Raw genomic sequence first — 22,650 nt, 5'->3', positions numbered from 1 at the left:
AGGTTGCTAATTAGGTGGCCAAAGGGAGACAATTTGTCCTCACCAGCCAGGGACCTTTATCGTAAAAAGGACTCTAGGTATTATTAAACTTTCCCATAATTATTAAAGGAATATCTGGCCAGCTACAAAGTTTCTCTAGTATTTTTTAGTGTGATATTTGAGTTTGGAGTTTGAACGCATACCACTACAATGATGCTTTCAAAATGAGATATTGTACAGTGAAAACTGCCCCCATCATCCTTAAAGGAGTCAATTAATTTCAAAGGATATTCTTATGTACAAGAAGGCTAACTCCCAGAGTTACTAGAGTATACAGAATGCAGGCTATAACCCAACCAGAACCTGTGTACCAAGTTGATGGGATTAGTCAAATGTGTCTCTTCCAGACCTATGATTGCAGGCTTGGCTTTCTTAAGATATTCAAAAATTGCATGCCTTTTAGAGACGTCTCTCAGAACCCAAATATTCCATGAGACAAGCTTAACCACTAGACCCATTCTTTAATAACCCGACATGGATATGTAAATAACATTAATAGAGCAGCGTATATCAGGATACACATTCTTAAAAATAGCCAAAAACTAAAACATTCGCACACCAGAAAAACCCACCCCCTAATCCATCCCCAAACCAATCCCCCACCCAACATTGTGTAAACCTACCATTTTGCCTATGGAATGAGGCACGGGAACACACATAACCATCTGCTATGCTCTCCTGCTGTATAGGCTACAATAAATAGCACGTTAATCTGATATGAGTGTCAGAGCAGAGTCCGAATTATTACTAAAAGAAACAACATCATGATATTGATAACCCAGGTTGACTCAAGCCTTCTCTACCCTCGCCTCCTGCCAGATCTGGCGTTCATGTGAGTCCAACCATCTAAGGTCATCCTTGGAAGAATTGAAGGATGTAGTTAAACCCAGTGCCACCACTCTCAGTTTAGTAGGGTAAATCATGGAATATTGTATGTCCAGTGCTCTCATTCTTTTAATATCCAAATGTATGGAATGTTTGTGGTGGACTTCCACAGAGAAGTCTGGGAATAACGAGATCCTTTGCCCTCCAACAGTAATGTCCTGCTTTTCCTGTGCTTTCCTTAGTATAGTGTCCCAGTCTTTATAATGAAGGATTTTGAGCAATACATGCCTTGATTGTCTACCCACCAGCCCAGGCCTTGTAGGGACCCTATGAGCCCTTTCCACCGCAAACAAGGGAGTAAGGGCCTCTGTGCCATCTTTGTCGATCTTCTAAATAATTTGTTTTGATTATTATTGTCACCACATCCTAGGTATGACTCAGAATATCTCTACGAATCGGGGGTAGTGCATCCTCCAATTCACTAACTTGACTCTAAACTGTTGAAGTGCGTTCCGCCACTTTTTTTACATCATTCCGGATTATGGAAATAGATTTCTGAAAGTCACCTATTTGGCCTGTCAGTACATGCAACATGGAATTACACTTACTGCATTTAAGACATCTGACAATGAGGGGGATTTCCCCAAGGACACACAACCAAGAGCACATTCTTTTCCATGGGAAGATTTCCCACCACGGGGGATTTTGTGCAGAAGGTGCCATTTTAGGAGATTTGTCTTCTTCCTCCTCCTGTGGTGGGCTGAAAAACAGGATCCTGTTGGGGCTCCACTTCGATTGAAACCGATCTCTGGCACGTAAGGGATGCATTATGTGCTTTACGTGCATACTGTTCAAACCTGGCAGCTGCATCCCTGCTGACATCCCTTTGTCTTCTCCCGCAGGATGCACAGGTGCCAGCTTGAGAGCTCTGCTGCTCACCATCTTCTTTCCCCATCTTCTTGTTGTGGGTCATTATCCCACCACTGTTCAATATCAGGGCATCAGTCACTAGGGAACCACCAAAATATTCTGCTGCGGCTCAGAACCTGTGAAAACTCTTACCACCGGACAGGGAGCTCAGCGACTTTAAGGCCCCTTTCACACCTCAGTTTTTTGCCATCAGTCGCAATCCGTTGAAATTTGAAAAAAACAGATCCGTCGCAGATTGTGAAAAACTGATGCGACAGATCCGTTTTTTCAACGGATCTGACTAGCTGATCCGGCTAATTGGATCCTAAAAAAATCTGAGTATGTTCAGTTTAAAAAAAAACCTGAATCTGTTGCCATATTCTGTCATTTGACGGATCCAGTGCCATAGGCTTCCATTCTAGCAAACGACAAAAGGCGGCGGATCCGTTGCTGTCCGTTTTTTCCACGGACACAAAAAACTTTACTATTTCCGTTGTCTCCAGCCGAAGGACAAACAATTTTCAACGGATCTGGCAAACGACGGATGAAACATGAGGCCATCTGTCGCAATCCATCGCTAATACAAGTCTATGCAAAAAAAACGGATCCGGCAGCATCAGTCGCCGGATCTGTTTTTTTCAAAACTCGACGGATTGCGACTGATGGCAAAAAACTGAGGTGTGAAAGGGGCCTAAGACACAGAAGTCTCCATCCCCTGGCAGGAAAGGACTCTTCACCCCCACCACCACTGTACTACATAACTTGGAGTGCCCAGAAGCACCCCTAGCCAAGTAAGGAACCAACACCATGAGTAAGTAGCAGATGGCTTGGCATGTCACAGGTTCTTTCTCCTCGCCACCTCATAGTATCGCTGGATGTTAAAATGTTCGCTTGCAGCGCCCCAGGATTTTTCCGGCCGCTCTGTTGGAGATCTCGGGCACCAACTGCAGTCCAAGTCAGCTCAGCCCCTGACTTCACCTTCATAAACATATAATGGAGATTTGGCCCCCAAGAAACTGGTTTGTTTGCAGGATATTTAGCAGGATGATGGAAGCTCTACCCGAGCACATCCGCTCAGCTCCCTGACTTCATGCTTTTTAGGAGCTGGTTTCAGCTATTGGACTGACTAGAATCCTGGCTAAGATCCTGTTTACACTGATCCCTTTGTGAATTTCTTATGGTCCTTCCCCAATGCTTAGCTAGTGAGAGTGTTTGTAGGTTATGACTACAAATTTTTGCTAGCCCAGCAGATGAAAGCAGTTTCTAAAAAGCATGAACATGGCAGATAAATTAGCACTTTCAGTGTGGTGCTTGGGAGAGAAAAAATACAAATTAAGGTAATGGATTATATCAAAAAGATTCATAAGTTTGCAAAGGATGATCAATAATTAAATTAAAAAAAAAGTTTAGTTTACTCTTTAAATTACAAGATTAAAGGAATATTACACTGTAAAATGTTCAATATGAATGAGGTCATCAGCTTGTTTGTTGTTCATTGGATGGGATTGGTAAAATCAGTATTTTACGCAATGTAGACTGATAGGTTGGCATCTGTTTCACATTTAGGTTTTGCCCATTTTTTTTTATTTTATACACTTTATCTGCTGTCTTCTCCTGCACCTTTGTCAAAATTCTTGTTAAGTCCATTTTGCTTAAAAATGAAGAAAAAATGTGCTTGTTAGTTTACAATAATGTCAAAGCAAGAACACAAGAAATACATTGATAAAGTAACACTCCCAGAAAAACTTTTCACGCACTACCTATTTGCAATTCACGTAATTGAAAAAGTAGCGATATTAATTTCCTCATCTAGTATTATTAGGTGTCCTATTTTACTCCCTCTGGCATAGCATGTTACCTACAGACTTGCTGAATTACTCAGCATCCTAAATGTGAACCAAAAAAAGTTGTCTCTCTACTCCTATGAGACTCAAAAAAATTATCTTTTAGAAATGAAAAATAAAGTCTAATTGACATAGATAAATGCTGGCTTGGCGTTACGCCGGTCACTCGCATACCTTCTAAGCGCAGCCTTACTCATTGTGTTTTTCACTCTGCTCCACCCAGTACCTGACCCTAGCTGTGAGTTGCCCTGTGCTGGTTGACAGTCATCAACATATGACCTGCTAGTAGGTGATATATCAGGCTACTCCACCCTTCATTCCACCTCCAAATGTTAGTTCATAGCCTGCTAGTATCTGTTTCATGTATACCTTTGCATTCTGTGTTCTGTTGTCGACTCGGCCTATTTACCAGTTTTTGTTTGACATCTCCCTTCCCGACTTCTGCTTTGACTAGTGAACCCATATTGCCTGTCCTGACCTCGAACCATCTGACTATGCTCTAGTCTCACCCTCATGTACCGGGTATTGGTGTCTCTGACCCTCCGGTTAGTTGCTGCTGTCCGGTGAACTGCCTAGGGGTGTTACCTGCTGTCTACTGGCAGCCCAGCCTATCTTCATCATCAGAGGCCCTAGTGAAGACCTGAAACACTCTTAGTCACATCCCTCCCATGGCACAGTGGTCCACACCCACCAGTGTCACACTTGGTTTGTGCAGGCGAGTTGTCATTTCGCCTGCAAAAACAATTAACTCCATTCAATTTACAATAAAATGTGCTGAAAAATTAGAAAAAAAAAATCCAATTGGGGTTAAATGTTGGGAAGGCGAAAACAAAATGAGGCAGAAGCTAATGACCCAATATTGGCAAAACCCCAATGAGGCATATTGACATTGTCTTTGAATTAGAAAGATCTCTCTACTGTCCTATTGTATATCTGTTCATTGTAACAAGATCTTCCCTACACCTTCATTTTTCCAAACTGAATAACCACAAGTTTAATAACCTTGATATTGCAGTCCACCCATTCGCTTAACCTTGGAAGCTCTTTTTTGCACCCGCTCTAGTTCAGCTATGTCCTTCTTATATAATGTAGCACAAAATTGTAACAGTATTCTAAGTGTGGCCGCACTAGTGACTTGTATAGAGGAAAACTATGCCTCTTAATACATCCCATTATTTTATTAGCCTTTGCAACAGCTGCCTGGCCTTGCCAGTAAAGTTTTGCTTGACATCCACCCATATGCCCAAGTCTTTTTTATTGATGGTTTTACCCAGTGTTTTACCATTTAGTACATACAGTAATTATATATTTTATTTCCTATGCCCAAGTTCATGACCTTATCTACATCAAACGTCAATTGGCATTTCTAACTTGGTCATGCAAATTGTCAAGATCCGTTGCTTTCAATTGCAGACTAGTGACGTCCGAGATGTGGTAGACAGCTACTGCCAAGGAGACAACAGCTACTGCTTAATGGAGACATCACTGCGCTGAGATCTCAATCTGTGCATACGCTGCCATCGGTGTCATGTTATTGAAAACCTAAAGGCTGGCCGTGGAATCACACTGCGCACGCGCCACCCAACCCAATAACAACGGCTGCACGGAATGTAAAAAAGGAGGCAGGTTACTGAATAATAAGTGACCTGTCATAGAAACACAGGAGGCAGGTGGTGGGGCGGAGGAGCGAAACAAGACCTTATCCCCAGGCTTGCCCAGATGCACAAAGATATCATTAGTTGAAAACTTTAGAGACTCGTTAAACAAAAAACAGATTTTGTATTCCTTCACCAAAAGTATCAGTTTAATTAGTATAACAGCACCTTGGTCAACAATGGCTGCATGCCTGTTAGAGGCACAGCTTCATTGTCAGTTATACCCTGGCAGGTAATAATTTTGGAGTTACTGAGTTTATGGAAAAAATGTTTACAGGTTGTTTTTGTCTTCCCCTCCAACCCCTAAAAAAATCAAAGTTTATCTATAATGTGTAGTGGATTTGAAAAGTCAACACACCTCTGCTAAAATGCCAGGTCTTTGACATGTAAAAGAAATCATACCAATAATAATGATTTTAAATAACAAAACTAAATTAATGTAGTTTCATAAGTGTGCAGATGTCAGGATTCGAACCTATTAGCTCCTGTGCACCAGACAGAAGCTCTTCTGAGCTATTCAGCTCACTGGACAGTTCTGTGCTAACCCAAATACTTGTACCTATGTTGTTGCTGCTGATGTCTCCTCCCTGAGTTTCCTGTTGGTCACCACCCTGAGTTCTTGATTGGCTCATCCTGATTGCACACCTTATTTAAACCTGGCCTTCCTTTCCTTTCCTTGTGTGATTATTGAGCTACCTGCCTCTAGTCAAGCTCCCTTCCATCTGCTATTCCCTCAAATGACACTGCAGCTCCTGGTAAACGACCTTTGGCTTCCTTGACTATGATTCCTGCTATTCCTTCAAACAACAATGCCGCTCTTGGTAAACGATCTCTGGTTTCCATGACTGCGATTTCTGCTTATTCCTTCAAACTATATTGCTGTTCCTGTGTAAAGACTTCTTGGCTATCCCAGACTACTCTACCTTCCAGTGCTGCCCCTAGTGGTTGCAATATCACTACTCCAACCAGGTCAGTCCTTAACAGCAGATCTTCCTATAAGTGGGGATGTAGTTATATTTCAGATTTAACCATTCATATTTACACTAATAATAAATAATAGTCAGTACACAGCTGCCATAACTTACAGTGATTCGGATAAACTCCATATAAAGTTTAGCTGTTCTTTCTAGCAGCGCAGCCAATTTTTAAATGTGTCTTGATCCTGTTTTTGATCATTTTTTCATTTGGTGGATTTTCCCCCAGCCACCTTTATAGTGTTTGTGTCTTCACCCACGGTGAGCAAACCTATTGTTTTTACTGTCTCCTAAACAGGGCCTTATTTAGTATTCATGCAGCCCTAGGCATTTTAAGTGGTCACGCTCCTACTGGTAAGTTTACACAGGCCACATTCACATGTTCAGTATTTTACATCTGTAAAGTGCCCTGTCTCGCTGACTCTAATCATAAGTGACCTCACTTGTGGCGGCAGGGCTGTCTTTGTACACTTACTCTTTACTTACTCTGTGCGCTTTGTTGCTGATTCGTCACTTCTTATCAGGACTGATGAGAGAGCGCACTGTCACTGTGCACTGAGAAGAATATGAATTTACTAAGCTTACATTGGCATTCAAAACTGACGCATGCTCAGTAGAGCAGGAAGTAGTTCAGCCCCGGAAACGGAGATCACTGACGTTTCGTTTCAGGGAGGGGGCAGAGGCTGTGGCAGTCACCACAGTCTCTGCTGCTTGATGGCATTTCATTTGAGCATGCACTGGGATTCTCAAACAAACCCTCATCAAAAAGGAAGTAGCAGAAAAAAATTAAAACAGTCAGTGTACTGAGGTAGGGAATTTTTAATTAAAATATATTAGAAAAAAATATTAAATTATTACATTAAATAGATAGAGTTTAGGATGAAAATGAAATTTAGATGTGGACCATCCATTTAAACAATACGCACTATTCTTTAGCATCCTCTTGTTATATATAGCGCTGTTTCTTATTACACAGTATGTTCTATTGGATGCTACGTAATTTATAGTCCTGTACATAAGGGTAAAAACTGTCTCTGTCATTTTGCATCTTCAGATGTGCACCAGAGCACCTGTGTGATAATCAATCATGTCACCGATCACATGATCTGTCAAAGGAGATCATGTGACATGTCACATTACACATCAGGTGCTGGAGGGGCCATGCCTCTAAACAGCCCGGAGCCCTGGATACTCTTAATCTGCCCCTGGTAGCACCATTAATCAATTAAAAAGTAACTTAAATTTTGGCAGATCTTTTGGTAGATCACATCAATCTTTTATTCTGAGCAGATCGTTGTGGTCTGGATCCTGAGACTCCATCAATGGCTCAAAAGACCTCTAAGTAGTATGAAGCTTAGGAGGTAGAAGCGTATGATCTTCTACTGCATCTGTACTCTGCTGTATAAGTGTGCTCTTGTCTACTGAACTGCGCAATCTTAATTTGTATTTAAAGTGACTGGTGGGGTTCTAAGAACTGGATTCCCCACCGATCTGCTTAGAATTAAAGTTCCTCAAAAAATCTTCTAAAATTACTCTGGTGCATTTACACTGGCAGATCAAGTACTGATTGAGAGCAAAGCAAGCTGCCAATCACCCGATGCATGAGCAAAACATTAGTTCGTCAGGTGAAATCATTTTTTATTTGCTTAAATACCGTTGTTCAGGGGAGCAGATTATCCTGTGTAAACATGTGCTGCCGAGAACAATGCTATTCTAAGCGCACAGAATGATCATATTAAGAATCAGTCTGTGCACATGAAAGTGCAGTCAGCCTAAGCAGGCTATTAAATGACTGCCATATAACAAGTTGGTGGTCATCTAAGTGCCGCGTTTTATCAATGTAAATGCACTCTTAGATCAAGTACCTTATAGGTGACATCTTGACCGATTATACTTGCTCACATCCTTTTCTTCTTTATCTGCTCATGATGCCACAGCTCGTCTCGGAAGGTATCCCTTTTCTCCTGTCTTCTGCAGTACATGCCAACACAGTGCCATTAAAAATAAAAGTGTCATTATAATGCTTTCTGAATAAACATAGCTGTCCTGGCTGTGCCTAAATAAACCCTATTCTGTGCCCCTGAATAAATAATAGCCCCTCACTGTTCTCTCTGCACAAAACATTATACCAACACTATCCCTCTTATTATACATGGCCTTCTCTCCCATAAAATATTGCCTCCACACCGTCCACCGTATATACTATAACCACCATCTCTCCCCCATAAACTATGGCCGCCACCCTCTTTTCTTTTTTTAGGAACAATAACTATTAAACCACTCCCCTTAACAACTATGGCCTATACACGGTCCCTCCTACACTCTGTACCTACATTATGAACTATAGTTTCTACACTGTCTCCATCTTCAGTGACCCTCCCCACAATGCCCTCTCTTCAGAGTTTCCACTCTTCACACTGTACTCCCTTCGTATTGTGCTTATACAATGTCCCTCATTTTGTATACTGCCTCCCATACTGTCCTCTTACTGAATCTTCAGTTCCACTAAGGAGCCCTTACATTCTGCTCTATCACACAATACCCAGCACCCCGATGTAGCCACCACACAGCCAGCACCCCATGTACCCACAACAGTCTGCACCCCTATGTACACTCTATATACAGCCTGCACCCCATGTACCCCCATATACAGCTTGAACTCCCCAAATAGTCTACACCCCATATACAGATTAAAACCCATCTACAAACATTGCACCCCACATGCAGACTACACCCCCATAAACAGGCATTGCACCCCCAAATACAGACTGCAAGCCCTCATATACCTTACTTTATTGTGTACCAATGCAGTGCTGATCTTTTGAACCTACACCACCTTTCCTCTCCCATCTCCTCAAAATAAAATGAAAGTATTGACTCTGCGCCACCTACTGCCCAAGGCAACTGCCCTCAGGCACCTAGTGGCAAGTACCGCCTGGCTCCTATACTAGGGTTTTACCCTATTGTGGGTTTTTCCCTTCAAAGTCACTGTTTCCTGAATACCTAGAACTGGACGTCCTTCAAAAATTGAAGGAAAGACAAGAAGAATGGTTCGAAAGGTGGCCAAGAAGCCTACAGCAACATTACAGGAGTTGCATGGGTTTCTGGCAATTCTTGGCTGTGTACTGCACGTGACAAAAACTCACTCGTATTCTTCATATGTCTGGTCTATGGGTTAGGGTGGCGAGACAATAGCTTACAAAAAAGCCTGGCTATGTTTTGCCAAAAGGAGGTGCTCACTAATTCAGGGTAGGCCAGTCGACGAAAGCGACGGAGCGCGAAGCGCAGTGACAACTGATTTCCTATTACGGATGAGGGAAGGCGGGGCGTCGGGCACCTCGGCACAACGGAAATTATCGGGGCTAGCATTTTTCTTTCAATTATTGGGATGGGTAGACGTAACTAAATCCTTCTGCATAAGACAAGCCATAAAAGGTTGGAAAAGGCTTCAGCCAAGCCAAGAATGTCGCCGCCCCATTTCTCTGAGACTATTGCAGGACCTGATTGCGATATCCCCGTCAGTCTGCTCATCGCAATATGAGGTGGCCCTCATATCGGCAGCTTTTGCGACCGTCTTTTTCGGAGCACTGCGTATTAGCGAATTGCTACCGCGGTCAAAAAACGCGGCGGAAGGAGGCCTAATTAATGAGGACATAGTAATATGCAGCGACGCCCTGCGCATCAGGGTTAGAAAATCCAAATGCGATCCCACCGGTAGGGGCACATGGGTCCTGGTTAACTCTACAGAGGGCCCAGCTTGCCCACTAAAAATGGTTAAAACATACGCCGTAATAAGACACGCTGGTAGATTTTTCTTCACTCATACAGACGGGTCCCCTCTGACCAAGTACCAATTCCAGGCAATGTTCAAGCTATGCTTGGAAAAAACCGGCGCAAATCCAAAGGAGTACGGAACACATTCGTTCCGGATAGGGGCGGCCACCGAGGCAGCTAGGGCAGGAGTGCCAGAGGCCGAAGTTTAGAGAATCGGTCGTTGGAAGTCCGCATGCTTCGCCAGATACATAAGACCCGACTTGCTTAATTAACATGTGTTGTCTCTTACAGAGGTTGAAGTTTGGGTGGTAGGAGATTCCTACGTACACTGGGCCGAAAAGAGGGCCAAACTGCGGCCAGGAGGAACAAATCTCTACATCCCGGGAATAAAAGTTAACTGGAGGGGTATAAGAGGCCTCCGGTGGAAACAGGTGTTCAAGGAGATGGTGGACATAGCAAGGATGGCGGAACGGCCGGTGATATTGGTGTTACACGCGGGTGGCAATGACCTGGGCAAACAAAAGGTGGCCGAATTGTACAAATGGGTGACAACGGATACGGAACGGTTCAGCAGTCTGTTCAGGAACATGATTCTGGTGTGGTCGGAGATAACACCACGGGCCGAATGGCGCAGGGCAAGAGATAAAAAAGCCATAGAGCGGACAAGGGTGAAATTCAATGCTCCGATCGGAAAATATGTGAGAGGAAGAGGCGGTATAGTGATTCATCACCAATACCTACAAAAGAAAAACACGCCACAATTAAGACCGGACGGAGTTCACCTAACGGACATTGGCCTCGATATTTTTCTGTCTGGTTTACAGGACGGGGTTGAACAGGCCCTAAAAGTGATGGGTGGTGTCAGAGTCCCGCGTAGGTAATACACGGGATCCTCCGTGGCAGAAGAAGCGGAGGAGGGCAAAGGTCGTAGTCGCTCGTTGGTCCAATTCCCCTGTCGATCACGGACAGGAGTTCGGCGCGAGCGGCCGTTACAATATGTAAATGCCCTTTCTCTGCTTATTTAATTAATAAACTGTGACCGACCTGTTCAACCCACCTAGGACTGTGTGTGTTTCATTACGGGATTGATGGGAGGGGGGAAGGCACTGGTTACGACACCCAGGTCTCCACAGTCTGGCAGATGCGGTACTGTATAAGGTGCGCGTCTCTGACTGGGGAGCACCTAGATAGAGCAGCACGGAAAGGTTGTCAGTGCCAGTTCCCCCCTGGCATCACTCCCCCTTAGTGATGCACTAATTGGAAGACCCCCGGCCGGCCAGTGGTCACTAGAGGGGAGGGGTCCTACGGCCACTCCTACAGGGGTTAAATCCAGGTGTCCGGCCGGGAACTTTCTCTTTTCCTCCCGGCGGACACCTGGAAGCATTGTCCCACCCTCCCTCCCTTTTTAAAGGCTAAAGATGATACTAACCTGTGGGATGATGTAGATTTGTAAATGCTATCGTAATATTTTACGTTAAAAAAAAAAAAATGTATATACGTATGTGATATAACTAACTCTGGTAACCTTTATTAAGTCACAGCGGAAGAAGCGGAGGAGGGCAAAGGTCGTAGTCGCTCGTTGGTCCAATTCCCCTGTTGATCACGGACAGGAGCTCGGCGCGAGCGGCCATTACAATATGTAAATGCCCTTTCTCTGCTTATTTAATTAATAAACTGTGACCGACCTGTTCAACCCACCTAGGCCTGTGTGTGTTTCATTACGGGATTGATGGGAGGGGGGAAGGCACTGGTTACGACACCCAGGTCTCCACAGTCTGTGCTTATACAATGTCCCTCATTTTGTATACTGCCTCCCATACTGTCCTCTTACTGAATCTTCAGTTCCACTAAGGAGCCCTTACATTCTGCTCTATCACACAATACCCAGCACCCCGATGTAGCCACCACACAGCCAGCACCCCATGTACCCACAACAGTCTGCACCCCTATGTACACTCTATATACAGCCTGCATCCCATGTACCCCCATATACAGCTTGAACTCCCCAAATAGCCTACACCCCATATACAGATTAAAACCCATCTACAAACATTGCACCCCACATGCAGACTACACCCCCATAAACAGGCATTGCACCCCCAAATACAGACTGCAAGCCCTCATATACCTTACTTTATTGTGTACCAATGCAGTGCTGATCTTTTGAACCTACACCACCTTTCCTCTCCCATCTCCTCAAAATAAAATGAAAGTATTGACTCTGCGCCACCTACTGCCCAAGGCAACTGCCCTCAGGCACCTAGTGGCAAGTACCGCCTGGCTCCTATACTAGGGTTTTACCCTATTGTGGGTTTTTCCCTTCAAAGTCACTGTTTCCTGAATACCTAGAACTGGACGTCCTTCAAAAATTGAAGGAAAGACAAGAAGAATGGTTCGAAAGGTGGCCAAGAAGCCTACAGCAACATTACAGGAGTTGCATGGGTTTCTGGCAATTCTTGGCTGTGTACTGCACGTGACAAAAACTCACTCGTATTCTTCATATGTCTGGTCTATGGGTTAGGGTGGCGAGACAATAGCTTACAAAAAAGCCTGGCTATGTTTTGCCAAAAGGAGATGCCCTCGCAATATCACAGATTTGGAGGGCAACTGCAAAGAAGGGTGGGCAGAGATTGCCAATTCTAGATGTGCTCTGCTGATAGACTCCTATCCAAAGCAGACTGGATGCTGTCAGAAGTTCAAAGCATACAAATAAAGTTGCACTCTGTAGTGCTAAAGGGTGTAAATATGAAATGTGAATGCCATTACTGGCATGGGCATACCCAGGATCCAAACTAGGGGGGAACAAGCCATGGTCGTGCTTTTTTTACTCACCTCACTCACCGGGTTCCCACGGTGATCGCTCCTCATCCTGGCACCATAGGACCTGGCACAGGACCTTAAACAGCACCATGTGACCGGGTGACGTAATTGGTCACATGATGCTTTCGGGTCCTATAGCCCGCACTTGCTGCAGCCCAGGTGGGGATCAGAAGACACCGGTGACCTGTATATACATCAGCCCAGCAGCAGCCCCCAGCCCCTGTATATACATCAGCCCCAGGCTCGAGACCAGCACCTGCATACCTCCCAATTTTTGAAGAAAGCAAAGAGGGACAAAGGCAGCGGCGCGCGCAGCGTGCCGCTGTAAATTTTAGGCCACGCCCCAGACCACACCCATTTCACAACTAGTCAAACCCATATCAACACCCCAACCACACCCATTTAGCACTGCTGATCACACTGATGCATAAACAATAATTATAAACAGAAAAAATATGGCCACACAGTGCTCCATGCTGTATAATGGCCACACATGATGCCCCATACTGTATAATGGCCACACAGTGCTCCATACTGTGTAATGGCCACACATGATTCTCAGTACTGTATAATGGCCATTGGCCATACAGTGCTCCATACTGTATAATGGCCCCACATGATGCTAAATCTAATATATAAAGCTGAATGTGTGTATGTATGTGTGTGTGTGTATGTATGTCCGGGATTGGCATCTGAACCGTCGCAGCTACAGCCACAAAATTTTGCACAGTCACACGTCTGGACCCCGAGAGCGTCATAGGCTATCTTGTGAGGTGAAATTTTAACCCCGCGCTTTCCAATTCACCAAACAATTTTGCCCCTATCTACATAATGGGGAAAAAATGAAAGGAAAAGTGTTGGAGGCAAATTAACAGCTGCCAGATGTGAACAAGGGGGACTTAAAGAATGAGAGCGATGGCGCCAAAGAGTATATACTGTACAGTTGCTAAGGTGGGGCCCCGACATGGGATAATCACCACACCACCACGGGGATATGAACACACACAAAATGCGCCACACACTACCACGTGCTCGAACACATATACCATCCTCAGCGCACATTTCACCACACATACACCAACCTCGCCACATAAAAGTTGAAACACAAAAGTCGCCGCTCAAAACTCGCCACGCGCAAAACTCTCCACATGCAAAACTCGCCACACGCAAAACTTGCACACGCGGAAAAATTGCCACATGCACAAAAGTTGCAACACATGCAAAAGTTGCCTCACACAAAACTTGCACATACTCAAAAGGCACCACACATAAAACTCGCCACGCGCAAAACTCGCCATGCGCAAAACTTGCTGCACACAACTTGCTACACTAACCTGTCACATGCAACTCAACACACAAAAAGTTGCTACACGCATGTCGCCACACAAAACTCATCTCACAAAAGTCGCTACATGCATGTCGCCACACGCAACTCAACACACACAACTTGACACACGAAACTCGCCCTAAAACACACACAAGTCTGGTATTATCCTTCAAAAATAAAAATCTGATTAATAAGCTGACAAACTACAAGAGCAACAAATGTACCATATAGGAATCCAGCAGCTGTCAGTCACATGACCAGTCTATTATGTGTATGTGTGAGCTAATATATACTGCCAGGGGGTGGGCTTACTGTTGGCTGGGGATTTATCAGGCTGCCAATTTAGCTTACAAATACTGAGGTAAAAATACTGACCAAATAACGTGTGAACGAGGTCTAATACAGGAGGAGATGACATACAGATATATACTATATACAGGAGGAGATGACACACAGGTATATACTATTTACAGGGGAGATGACACACAGGTATATACTATATGCAGGAGGAGATGACACACAGATATATACTATATACAGGAGAGATGACACAGGTATATACTATATAGAGGAGGAGATGACATACAGGTACATACTACATACAGCAGGAGATGACATACAGGTATATACTATATACAGAATGAGATGACACACAGGTATATACTATATACAGGAGCAGATTACCTACAGGTATATAGTATATACAGGAGGAGATGACATACAGGTATATGCTATGTATAGGAGGAGATGACATACAGGTATATACTATATACAGGAGGAGATGACACACAGATATATACTATATATAGGTGAGATGACACACAAGTATATACTATATACAGGAGGAGATTACATACAGGTATATACTATATATAGGAGGAGATGACATACAGGTATATACTATATACAGGGGAGATGACACACAGCAGGTATATACTATATACAGGGGAGATGACATACAGGTATATACTATATACAGGAGATGACATACAGGTGTATACTATATATAAGGGAGATGACAAACGTATATACTGAGGTGAAAATGAGAGGTGTGAGGTGAAAATGAAAAGGTGTGAGTGCAAAATGAGAGGAGTGAGGGAAAATAGTGGAGTGATCGGAAAATGACAGATGTGAGGTCGAAATGACAAGTGTTAGGGGGAATGAGAGGAGTGAGGGGGAAAATAAGAGGTGTGAGGGAGAAAATGAGAGATGTGAGGGGGAAAATGAAAGATGTGATGGGGAAAATGAGAGGCGTGATGGGAAAATAAGAGAAGTGAGGTGCTATAACTAACCACAGATATTTACTATGTCCAGGCAACGCTGGGCTCTTCAGCTAGCTTAGATTTACAATCTCCATGCTTTTCTCATGGTCAACTTTATGTGGCCTGTTCAAGAGTTGGAACAGCCAAAAATCTGTTTGTCTTTGCACCTGAAGGAAAAACTAAGAATGTCGTTTATCAAAAGGCTCTCGAATAAGTAGTAGAAGATTACTTCACATTATTTGGCCAATTTAGTTAAATCTGTGTGGAATATCTCTGGTGTTGAAATATATGTTGTAAAATGCTTCTATTAGCTTAGTTTTTGCCTTTTAATAATTACATTTCTATCTATTTGTTTTGTGGTTTTTTTGTGCAGAATAAATTTTTGTTAACACATTCTATTTTGCTAACAGCAGTTATTACCCCGGGCGAAGCCGGGTAGTACAGCTAGTACTGTATAATGGCCATAGTGCGCCATACTGTATAATGGCCACACAGTGCTCCATACTGTATAATGGCCACACATGATGCTCAATGCTGTATAATGGCCACACATGATGCTCAATACTGTATAATGGCCACACATGATGCTCAATACTGTATAATGGCCACACATGATGCTCAATACTGCATAATGGCCATACATGATGCTCAATGCTGTATAATGGCCCCACATGATGCGCAATACTGTATAATGGCCACACATGATGCTCAATACTGTATAATGGCCACACGGTGCTCCATACTGTATAATGGCCACACGGTGCTCCATACTGTATAATGGCCACACGGTGCTCCATACTGTATAATGGCCACACATGATGCTCAATACTGTATAATGGCCACACAGTGCTCCATACTGTATAATGGCCACACATGATGCTCAATACTGTATAATGGCCACACATGATGCTCCATACTGTATAATGGCCACACATGATGCTCCATACTGTATAATGGCGACACATGATGCTCCATACTGAATAATGGCCACCCATGATGCGCCATACTGTATAATGGCCACACATGATGCTCAATGCTGTGTAATGGCCACACATGATGCTCATTGCTGTATAATGGCCACACATGATGCTCAATACTGTATAATAGTCACACATGATGCTCCATACTGTATAATGGCCACACAGTGCTCCATACTGTATAATGGCCACACATGATGCTCAATACTGTATAATGGCCACACATGATGCTCAATACTGTATAATGGCCACACATGATGCTCAATACTGTATAATGGCCACACATGATGCTCAATACTGCATAATGGCCATACATGATGCTCAATGCTGTATAATGGCCCCACATGATGCTCAATACTGTATAATGGCCACACATGATGCTCAATACTGTATAATGGCCACACGGTGCTCCATACTGTATAATGGCCACACGGTGCTCCATACTGTATAATGGCCACACGGTGCTCCATACTGTATAATGGCCACACATGATGCTCAATACTGTATAATGGCCACACAGTGCTCCATACTGTATAATGGACACATAATGCTCAATACTGTATAATGGCTCCACATGTTGCTCCATAATGTATAATGGCCTCACATGATGCTCCATGCAGTATAATGGCCCCACATGATGATGCCAGTGTACAGTCGGGGCCGTAGACGTGTCCCAGCAGCTCTGCTTGCAATGCAGGCAAAGATTTCACCACACTGCTGCCTCTCAGATCCTGCACACTGCAATGTAGCCCAGCTCTGCGAACTCTGCATACACTCAGACTACACCACTATCTACTGGCTCCACTCCATAACTGCTGTGGTTTTTTTCAAAACGCAGCATGTTGCTACTATGAGCAAAACACGCAGGTACACCGCAGGTGACCTGCCAGTGACCTCAGGTGCAGTTTTGGTCAGGATTTTACCTGCATAAAATCCTGACCAAAGCCTGATGCAATCCTGAATGTGGAAACATACCCTTAGTTTACGGGTGTGCATATTTATGCAGCCACATTATTTTAGTTCTTTATTTTTCTTTTTCCACCTGAAAAGATTTGAGATTGTTTTTCTAATTAATTGTGCAGATTAAGGTGACATTAAAGATGGAAAAAGTTCACAAATGATTCTAGAAGGTATGATTTTTTAACCTGACAAAAACCTCGCAATTTATCATGGGTGTGAAAACATTTTATATCTATTGTAAATGTACTTCAAATAGGCTCTGCTAACATATATGACTTATCTTTTAAAAACAAGCCCTCATACGGCTATAATGATAAGGAAATAAGAAAAGTATACGTCTTGGAATCCAGCAACATAAAAATGCCATAAAGTAAAGGTAGCATGTAGCTGTTTTTCTTATGTTATCCCCTGAGTTACTAAAAGATAAGGGAGGCAGGGATGTTTATGTAACTATTATAATGGGGTGGAAATCCAGTTGAACATCGGGCACTGAGCCACAAATGTTTTGAAATTCCACACCTGGAGACATGTTTTGCCTCTGTAGATGAAAGTGTATTTATAAGCTCAAGTACACACTTATTGGCATGAAATTACTTAGAGATTTTCCCACAAGCAAAGTATATTTTAATTAATAGATCTCGGAATAAAAATAAGTTTCACAACTGGATGTATTAAAAAAATAATAATAAAATAAAGTTACTCTGTTGAGATAATCTTATAAATGTGCCCCTGCTGTGTACTGTGTAATGGCTGTGTCTGACCGTGCAGGGACATGATCTGATCATACCACAGCTCCTGGGCAGGGAGGAAGCAAAAGAGAGGATACAGACAGGACAGCAGGGGATCACAGCTGCTGCTTTCTCTAAGGTAAAGCAAGTTTAAAAACAAGCAGCAAATCTTTTCCTCACAAAACAAGAATCAGCTGAGATCCCCTGCTGTCCTGTCTGTATACTGTCTTTTGCTTCCTCACCTTGACAGGAGCTGTGGTATGTGCAGACAGCAGTCAGACACAGCCATTATATTGTACATTTATAAGATTATCTCAGCACAGGAACATTTTATTTAAACACATCCAATTATGAAAATTATTATTACTCCAAGATCTATTGATTAAAATGTACGTTGGTTGTGGGACAACCCCTTTAAGGGGCTGCTCAATGTTAATAATAATAAATTAGGCATGGATTAATAACAAAAACAACAAACAAACTGAGAAATCTCATCTGCTGTCATCCCTGTAGATCTATTGTAGTTTCAAAAGCAACGACTTTGCAATTTGGATTTCACAGGATAAAAAGATGTAACATCTAACACCCTCTTCATATCTCTAGACCAGTCTGTGTCCACACCACTGATGAGTTTCCTATCTTTCTTTAAATATTTTTTTTTACAATTATGTTTGCTTAAGAACTACTGTTTTAAAGAGAATCTGCCACTAGGTTTTTGCTGCCCCATCTGCGAGCAGCATAATGTAGGAGCAGAGACCCTGATTTCAGTGATTTTTTTTTTTTTTTTTTTTTTTTTTTTCCCACTTACTATCCCACTTGCTCGAGTTTTGATAAAAATCAGTTTTATCAGGAGATGATTATCACTAAAGGACTAGTAAACCAGCTGCCACATAGTCTCTCATTCTTGAGCTCTGCATAACCCTGCACCCACCACTGACTGTCAGTTTTCTGCCTATGCACAGTGTACACAGAAAGCTGTCAATCAGTGGTGCGGGCAGGGCTATACAGAGCTCAGCATTCAGAGAACAGGTTCTACTGCACAGAAAACAGTGAGTGTATCAAAACTGCAGCAAGCAGCTCAGTAAGCGATACATCAGTGGAATCAGGGTCTCTGCCCGTACCCATACATCAAGATGCACTCAAATGGGGTAGCAACAACCTAGCGATATACGTATTTTAACTGTGTTCCAGATTGTTGTAGCTAACAAATAAAGTGTTCTTCCCCTTTTCTGATATAACCTTTAGGCAGTGGCGCATCCAGGGGGGCAGCCGGGGCATGTGCCCCGGGCGCAGCCGACAGGGGGGCGCCAGTGGGCCGCCTGATGATGCGGTGGTCCAAGGGGGCTCCTCGTCGGTGGCATTCTGCTGCCCCCACACTGAGATACTCACCTACTCTTGGCGGCGTGGTCCTTGCAGGTCTTGGGTTCCCCGGCTCCCCAGCTTCTTCCTGTACTGAGCGGTCACATGATACCGCTCATTACAGTAATGAATATGCGGCTCCACCTCCCATAGGGGTGGAGCCGCATATTCATTACTGTAATGAGTGGTAACGGTGACCGCTCAGTACAGGGAGAAGCTGCTGGCGCCGGGAAAGCAGGGACTGCACCGCGCCAGGAGCAGGTGAGTATAACAGGGAGGGGAGCGCTGCGCGATATTCACCTGCTTCTCGTTCCGGCGTCGCTCCGTCTTCAGCAGTGGCACTGAGGTCAGAGGGCGCGGTGACGTGGTTAGTGCGTGCCCTCTGCCTGTGCGTCAGTGCTGAAGATGGAGCGGCGCCGGAACGAGGAGCAGGTGAATATTGAAAGTGCCGGGGGCCTGAGCGCCGGAGAGGTGAGTATGTGATTTTTTTTTTTTATCGCAGCGCCAGCAACAGCAAATGGGGCAAATATCTATATGGAGCATCTTATGGGGCATAATCAACGTTTCTGCAGCACTATATGGGGCAAATATATTTATGGAGCATCTTATGGGGCATAATCAACGTTTCTGCAGCACTATATGGGGCAAACATATTTATGGAGCATCTTATGGGGCATAATCAACGTTTCTGCAGCACTATATGGGGCAAATATATTTATGGAGCATCTTATGGGGCATAATCAACGTTTCTGTAGCATTATATGGGGCAAACATATTTATGGAGCATCTTATGGGGCCATAATTAACGTTTGTGCAGCATTATATGGCGCAAATATATTTATGGAGCATCTTATGGGGCCATAATCAACGTTTGTGGAGCACTATATTGGGAAAATGTGTCTATGGAGGATCTTACGGGGCCATTATTATCCTTTATGCAGGATTATATGGTGTCTCCTGATTCAATATGGATATTCAAAAACACTTAACCTACCGCTGTCTCAATAAATTTTACTTTTATTGGTATCTATTTTAACATAATGGGGATTCAGGAATGTACCTTGGCTTGGTCATACAGTTTCAATAGAGTTAAAGGGCCACTGTCACCCCCTCCAGCCGTTATAAACTAAAAGAGCCACCTTGAGCAGCAGTAATGCTGCAGTCTAACAAGGTGGCTCTTTTAGTTTTTGATTCAGTTATTCCCTCAATAAAGCGTTTTAAAATTTGTACAAAATAACCTGTCCTTAGACCTGGAGGCGGTCCGAAGCTTCCTCTGTGAATCTCCCAACGGCCGTCACTCTTCTCTTCTGGGGATGTGGTCGCCGCCCCCTGCGCGCTGTTTCTTCTTAAATCTGGCGCCTGCCCTGTGCGTGCCTGCCTGGGACAGGCGCAGTCTTCATTGTCCGTCATAGGTCAGATGCAGGGTGCCTGACTGCGCCTGTGTGGGCAGTGCGGCCACCCTGTTGCTGAATCCCCGCCCCGCACTGTGTTATTCATTATGCACAGTGCGGGGCTGGGGTTCCTGGGCATGCGCACTGCGCTGTTCAGATGCTCCCCCGGTCCCCCGCCTTCCAGCGTTGCCGTAATATACAGGTTTCCTTGCCAGCGTTTGGAATGAAGCAGCCGCAAATTACAACGCTGGAAGGCGGGGGACCGGGGGAGCGTCTGAACAGCGCAGTGCGCATGCCCAGGAATACCAGCCCCGCACTGTGCATAATGAATAACACAGTGCGGGGCGGGGATTCAGCAACAGGGTGGCCGCACTGCCGGCACAGGCGCAGTCAGGCACCCTGGATCTGAGCAATGAAGGACAATGAAGACTGCGCCTGCCCCAGGCAGGCACGCACAGCACAGGCGCCGGATTTAAGAAGAAACAGCGCGCAGGCAGGGGGCGGCGACCACATCCCCAGAAGAGAAGAGTGACGGCCGTTGGAAGATTCACCGAGGAAGCTTCGGACCGCCTCCAGGTCTAAGGACAGGTTATTTTGTACAAATTTTAAAACGCTTTATTGAGGGAATAACTGAATCAAAAACTAAAAGAGCCACCTTGTTAGACTGCAGCATTACTGCTGCTCAAGGTGGCTCTTTTAGTTTATAACGGCTGGAGGGGGTGACAGTGGCCCCTTAAGGTTCAAATGGGGGAGGTGGGAGGTGAGAGGTGGGAGGTTGGAGGTTGGAGGTTGGAGGTTGGGGGGGGGGGGGGCTCGCCAACCTGATCCTTTGCCCCGGGTGCAGGAAAGGCTAGATACACCTCTGCCTTTAGGTTAGGACACATATGACTCTTCTTCAATGTCAACACCTAAAGAGGAAATGCTGTTTTAACATTGAAATATCTCACTGTCATCGCTTGCAAAGCTGCTATAGCCATTAAAGTCCTGAATGTGGTTTGTTAAGCAACTGTAGAACACGTGTCATCAAAGTTTTCACAGTTTTTCTTGTAAAATATTAGAAATGGAAGACTCAATTCGCAGGACTCCAGTCCATCAGCCAGGTCAGCAATCTGTGACCAGCCCTGCAAATCTCCTTCCTCCCAACATTCCTGGCTCTTTTTTTGGTTAGGACTGGTGCGAAAATGCCAAAAGGTAAGGAGATTCACAAGCCTTCTGTCCAGTGATCAGAGATTATTGACCTAGCCAATGGACCAGATACCTGCAAATTGATTCTCCCATGGTTACAAAAATATCTTTTTGCAATTAATCTTGTAATCCTCACAGCCATACTTGGTTTTGAAAGCCTACCGATTGTTTTCTTGCCTTAAAGGGGTTATCCTATGAAAAGTGCTGTTTAATCAATAGATGTTGGAATATTAAGCAGTTTCACAATTGGATGCATTTAAAAAAAAAGTTGCTGTGCTGAGATAAACTTAAAATGGTGTCTCTGATTCAGCATGTGTAACTGCCTATGTCTAACCACTGTGACAAAGCCACTGGCAAAGTGCTGGAGAGGAGATAAGTTTCACTAAGGCTATTTGTTTCAGTAATTTGAAACCCAGAAGTTTCCTCCAGCACATTACTTGTTGAAAGGGGTTAATCAGCCATTTTAAGGGCTGGGTTTTTGTGGACAACTGTAAGAGGGTGGTGCTGTTATGGACAGTAACACGCTGCCACTTTAACCCCTTCACCCCCAAGGGTGGTTTGCACGTTAATGACCAGGCCAATTTTTACAATTCTGACCACTGTCCCTTTATGAGGTTATAG

The 22,650-nt window shown here is 44.1% G+C and overlaps 1 protein-coding gene across 1 annotated transcript in view; it reads right to left on the bottom strand.

The window, feature by feature from the left end:
* Positions 1-647: 647 nt before the first annotated feature.
* Positions 648-22,650, bottom strand: part of LOC143784164 (caspase-8-like) — a 138,906-nt gene continuing 116,903 nt past the window's right edge. Inside the window, exon 9 of the mRNA XM_077272048.1 lies at positions 648-3,424. Within this exon, the coding sequence (XP_077128163.1) occupies positions 3,250-3,424 (175 nt within the window). The 3' untranslated portion in view covers positions 648-3,249. The remainder of the gene's footprint in view (positions 3,425-22,650) is intronic.

Source organism: Ranitomeya variabilis, chromosome 7, assembly GCF_051348905.1.
Source record: "Ranitomeya variabilis isolate aRanVar5 chromosome 7, aRanVar5.hap1, whole genome shotgun sequence".
Classification (NCBI taxonomy): domain Eukaryota; kingdom Metazoa; phylum Chordata; class Amphibia; order Anura; family Dendrobatidae; genus Ranitomeya; species Ranitomeya variabilis.
This window is presented reverse-complemented; position numbering and strand designations above follow the sequence as displayed.